At 37.4% G+C, this 6,031-nt stretch overlaps 1 protein-coding gene across 1 annotated transcript in view; it reads right to left on the reverse strand.

Moving 5' to 3' along the window:
- LOC112152006 (V-type proton ATPase subunit S1) overlaps nucleotides 1-6,031 on the reverse strand; it is a 31,311-nt gene that overhangs the window by 10,897 nt on the left and 14,383 nt on the right. The window contains exons 5-6 of the mRNA XM_024281206.2: nucleotides 5,188-5,342; nucleotides 5,026-5,076 (exon numbers count right to left, since the gene is read on the reverse strand). Of these exons, the coding sequence (XP_024136974.1) occupies nucleotides 5,026-5,076; nucleotides 5,188-5,342 (206 nt within the window). The remainder of the gene's footprint in view (nucleotides 1-5,025; nucleotides 5,077-5,187; nucleotides 5,343-6,031) is intronic.

The following is a 6,031-nucleotide window of genomic DNA, read 5'->3' on the forward strand; positions in this document are numbered from 1 at the left end:
AAAAAAAAAAAATGCCACTGCACGAGGCCTTTAAATTATTGTCAATAATGAGTCCCAAAAATGTATATTCATTTATACTTTCAATGGTCACATTAAGAGGTTTGATCATTAGTTCTGTATTGACTTTAAAGTGACCGAAAAGCATTACTTTTGTTTTACTTAAATTTAATGATAGTTTATTGTAATTCATCCAGATATTCAAATGTTTTAACTCTTTATTTACGACATTAATAAGGTCATTATGGTTTTCTGCTGAATAAAACATGTTTGTATCATCTGTGAATAATATCAGATTTGAGAGTTTAGATGCATTAAATATGTCATTGTATCATCTGCGAATAATATCAGATTTAAGAGTTTAGATACATTAAATATGTCATTGATGTAGATATTAAATAATAAGGGACTCAGAATTGAGCCTTGTGGGACGCCACAAACAATCTCTTTAGTATCCGATACAAATTCCCCCAGCTTCACAAATTGTGTTCTTCTGACCAAGTAAGATTTAATCCAGTTTAGAGCAACTCCTCTGACACCATAACTCTCTAACTTTTTGAATAGAATGGAGTGATTCAGTGTGTCAAATGCTTTTCTTAAATCCACAAAAATCGCAACTGCACACTTCTTTTTATCCAGTGCCTCTGTAATAATTTTATGTTTATCTAGGAATTCTATTAACTTTCCATAAAAAGTTTTTTCTAAGATTTTTGAAAATTGAGGGATTAGAGAAACAGGTCTATAATTGGTAAATTCGTGTCTGTTTTCATTTTTATAAATTGGAATCACTTTTGCATTTTTCATTTCAATTGGAAATGTCCCAGTTTGTAGTGATAAGTTACATATGTATGTTAACGGTTTGGAAATGTAATTTATGACTTTTTTTTACTATTGTCATATCGATGTTATGGCAGTCAGTTGAGTTTTTACTTCTAAATCTATTTACAATGATAATCAACTCTTTTTCATTAACTGGAGATAGAAAGAGTGTGTTTGAATCATGAGTAACTAATGTACTTTCGTTTATCTTCTCCCTGCATATTGGAATTTTTGCTGCCAAATCTGGCCCCACATTGACTAGAAAATTATTAAATTTGTTTGTTGAATCACTGAAGTTGTAATTTCGACCTTCTTCATCCACAAAGTAATTTGGATATGTATTTTCTTTTGTCCCTTCTTTAGTTAGGTTGTTTAAAATCTCCCAAATTTTCTTAGTATTACATTTATATTTATTCAGTAAATTATTATAATAATCCTTTTTAGTACTTCGTATTATTTGGGTTAATTTATTCTTGTACACCTTGTACTCTAGCTCAGATTCTTTAGTTCTTTGCTTTATGAAAAGTTTTGAGCATATTTTAAAGTCTTTTATCTTGTTCTTAACTGAAGGGAAACTGGATCCTCAGCAATTTGCATACCAGTCTAAAAAAGGGAGTCGAGGATGCTAAACTTTTTTTATTGAACACTGTTTTTAAGCACCTTGAGAACTCCGGGGCTCATGTTAGACTTTTATTTGCAGATTTTTTACTCTGCTTTTAATAGAATGCAGCCTCACATTCTGATCCACAGACCGGCTTCTGATTTTAACCTCCCAGATCAGCTTCTTTTATTGATTATAAGTTTTCTTACTGACCGGGTTTAGCGTGTTCTTGTTAATGGAAAATTATCCCCACCTTCCGTTTGTAACACTGGGTCTCCTCAGGGGTGTGTCCTTTCCCCTCTCTTTTTTATCTTGTATACAGACAGTTGCAGATCTTCAGAAGAGAACAGATTTTTAATCAAATTCTCCGACGACACTGTTCTTGTGTCTCTTTTATCTGCATCTGAAACAAACCACGGGCCTGCTTTATCGCAGTTTGTTGATTGGTGTGACACCAATTATCTTGATTTAAATGTGGCTAAAACAAAGGACATGGAGATTAATTTTAGACGGGCTACAGCACATGGTGTTAGTGTGATCCATGGGGAGAAGGTGGAGATTGTCGAGACCTACAAATATTTAGGCACTGTATTCGACAACAAATTGAAATTTCACCTGAACACAGACGCTATTGTGAAGCGTGAGCAGCAGAGAATTGACCTGCTGAGGAAGCTGAACTCTTTTAATGTGAACCAAACCATTCTTAATACTTTTTATTGTTCTTTTATTGAGAGTATTTTAACATTTTCATTTATTTTCTGGTTTTATTGTCTGTCTTTAAAAGACAAAAACAAACTGCAGGGCATTGTCAAGACCTGCTCTAAAATAATTGGTGTTAGACTGAGGGACCTTCCCTCTCTGTGGAAGGTACAGGTGCTGAAGAAAGCCAAGAGCATTCTGAGACAGCCCCAGCATCCTCTGACTCCTGACTTTGTTTTGATGCCTTCAGGGCGTCGATTTTATGCTCCGACACGAAAAATAGTTTTTCACAGTCTTTTGTGCCCTGAGCAATTACGTTGTTGAATTTAGATAAAAGTGTTTTTGAGGTTATTGCTGAGGTGATGTATTGCTGTATGCTGATGTTAGGGAGCTAAGGAGCACTCATTTTAAACTATGATGGTCTGACATATTAATGTGATTGTGTTGTGTGTGTGTGAAACTGCACTGGAACTTCTACAAATGAATTGCCCTCTGGGACCAATAAAGTTTTCTGATTCTGAATCTGAATCTGAAGAGTTTATAGAGTTTATTCCTCTTTATACGTGCCTTTTGCAGACCTTCGGTTAACCAGGGACTCTTGCCAAACTTATTTCTAATTAATTAAATTGGACAATTTTTGTTATATAATAGACTGAATATTTCCAGAAAACAACTATAAGCTGTGTTCACATCTTTACATCGATACACAGAATCCCAATCTTCTTTAGATAAGGCATTAATAAATGAAACCATAGTTTTTTTGTTTCGCACTCTTTTGTATCTTGGTTTTTCTGGTTCATTATTTGTCCTCAAATTGAGATTGAATATTATAAAAATTGGCAAATGGTCAGTTATGTCACATGTCAATAGTCCACTTGTGTGAATACCCTTGATGGTGTTAGTGAAAATATTATCTATCAGTGTAGCACTGTGAACTGTAATCCTACTGGGTCTAGTTATTGTGGGAAATATACTCATAGTGTACATTGTGTTCATGAAATCATCTGTAGCTTTGTGGTTACTGGGATTTATCAAATCTATATTGTAATCACCACAAATGAAGAGGTTTTTGTTGTTCATTGAAGAAAACATTTTTTCAAACCACTCATTGAACAGCTTAGTTTTAGAGCCTGGCATTCTATAAATACAGCTAACAATAACATTTTTCCCTCTTGGACTCTGAATTTCAATTGTGAGACATTCTAACAACCCTTCTTCTGCCATAGTCATTTTATCAATTACTGCAAACTTTGTATTTTTTTGTACATATATTGCAACTCCACCCCTTGTTTTGTTGGTCCTATTCTCATAGACAAAATCATAATTGTCCAGCTCAAAATCACATCCTTTATCCTCCTTGAGCCAAGTCTCGGATATGGTTATGATACTAAATGAGTATTTGATGTCCTGTAAAAAATCCTTAATAGCTTTAAAGTTGGTGTACATGCTTCTACGGCTGAAATGGATGATTGACAATTCCCGTTGTGGATTAATATCCTTGTTGAAGTCTTCTGATGAAAAGTATCTGCAGTTTATGTTAAGCGTGGAGAAAAAGTTATTGTCTGGGTCAGTTTCCGAGTTTTCTTCAGTATGTTTTGATAATTTGAATTCATAACTTGAGATTCTTTGATGAGGAATTTGATTAATGTTGATGTTTGGAAATGATGACACAGGTTTTTCAGTCATAGGTGTCTTTTATAGGGATTGAATGCTCCTCTCGTTAGCCCAGGAGAGATGTCAGTTGAATTTCTCCAACTCCTCCAAACTTCCTATCAGTAAGATCTTGGCTTCCTCTGGTGATCCATTAAGTTTAACAAATATTTTACAATTTGATACCCAGGCCTTCTGAATCTTGTTGAGTTTTTTCAGTTGTCTTGCTTTTTTGCAATTTCAGCATTTCTTTTGATCAAATTATCATTCATGTACAATTGTTCCTTTGAGTTTTTTTCCTTGTTTTAGTAAAGCTTGTTTATGTTTGCGATTCACGAACCTCAGGATGACCGGTGGAATTTCGTTCTCCCTTCTTCTGGGAAGGGGGTGACAAGCCTCGATGTTGCTGACATACAGGGAAATCCCCTTGGTCCATAGAAACACTTCCACTTGCTGCTCCTCCGAGTTTCCCTCTAATTCGCCGTCTTCTCCCCCCACTGTCTGCGGTCACTGCTCTCGTGTATGACCAGGGCGTGATCTTTAAGCCTGTAATCACAACGTCGTTGCTTCTTGCGTGTTGCTCCAAATCATCCACTCTTCTCTTGAGATCGGTAATTTCCTTGTCTTTTGCAGCGTTTAGCTCGCAGCTGTTTTCCCTCCTCCAGCACCTCCAGCAGCCCCATCAGCTGCGTCTTTACAACCATCACGTCCTCAGCCAGAAACTCAATGGATCTTTTTAACTCGTCAATTTCTTCAGTCGCTGGGCTTTTTCTTGGTGCCATGGCCAACCAACTCGCACATTGCAACTTTTGACGAGTCAAAGCGCCGCTCCAACCAGGATAGCTTCACGGCAGCTGTCAGCTGGGGACGCGACGCTCCTCCAAGTAATCCAGGAGCATTAAAAACTTATCCCACGCTCCCTTAAGTGCGATTGGTGTCAAAATATCAAAAGTGGATGACTCCAATGGAAAAGGAGATGGAGGATAAACCAGAAAGTTTATCGAGTTTAACAAGTAGGTTCTGACAGGACGTGCAACCATGCACCGGAACCAGACATATCACACCGGAACCGGACATATCCACTATATCATTGCATCCCTAGTATCTACTGTCTGCGGTTGAAGTGACAATACATTTTCTTTGACTTTGATCTTAAGACTCAGTTTTTCTTTTGTTTAGTGTTGTTTTTCTTCTCAGATGTCTTTGTTTTTATTTGGACCTTTGAGTCCATTCTGGTCCATGTGGATCACATAACTGACCTGATGGAAAGGTCTCTCAGATCCCCCACATCTCCAAACGCCATCACCAATCTGCAAAACACAGGTAGACAGGATTTTTAAAAGCTGGTCATGTGTGCATGGAACCTCTGGAATGACTGGGGATCATGGGAACTTAGAAGGAAATGGAAGAGGTGGACCTACGTGGCTTTGTCCTGGCGGCACACAGACTGGCTGATGTCTACGGGTTTGTGTGAAGAAAAGGCTTGTTCCGTTAGGTCCAGCTGCTTGTTCTTCTCGTAGCGCAAAGACAGTTTCCGGGCCAGGAACAAAAGACACGGCTCCCCATTGGAGGAAATCTAAAAATAAAAACAGACACTTTAGTAGCATTGCAAGAGAGATGGATGATGAAGGTAAAACGGTAAACACATCTAGATCAATGCCACATTTTCTATAAATTAAGATGTCATTGAAGATATGGACACAAGTATACAGTAGTACTACAGTAAATGTATTTAATAGCTACGTTCAGATTGATTTACCATGAATCCCATTTGAAATGAATCTTATTTTCTTCCAATAAAATTCTTAATTCCTTTCAAATTTGGACACTGATATTCATTCATCGAGCCATTATCCATCATCCACCCCTCAGTCCATCCATCCATCAATTTATCCATCATCCATACTTCTGTCTGTCTATCTATCCGTCTACTCATCTATTAATCCATCCATCCATCCGTCATCCATCCATCCATCAACCCATCCATCCATCCATCCACCCATCAAACCATCCATCCATCCTGTCAGTCCATCTATCCATCTACTCATCTTTTAATCCATCTATCCATCTGTCATCCATTCATACATACATCTGTCTGTCCATCTATCCGTCTACCCATCTATTAATCCATCCATCCATCCGTCATCCATCCATCCATCAACCCATCCATCCACCCATCAAACCATCCATCCATCCTGTCAGTCCATACATACATACATCTGTCTGTCATCTATCCATCTACCCATCTGTTAATCCATCCATCCA

The sequence above is a fragment of the Oryzias melastigma genome, linkage group LG6 (assembly GCF_002922805.2).
Source record: "Oryzias melastigma strain HK-1 linkage group LG6, ASM292280v2, whole genome shotgun sequence".
Classification (NCBI taxonomy): Eukaryota; Metazoa; Chordata; class Actinopteri; order Beloniformes; family Adrianichthyidae; genus Oryzias; species Oryzias melastigma.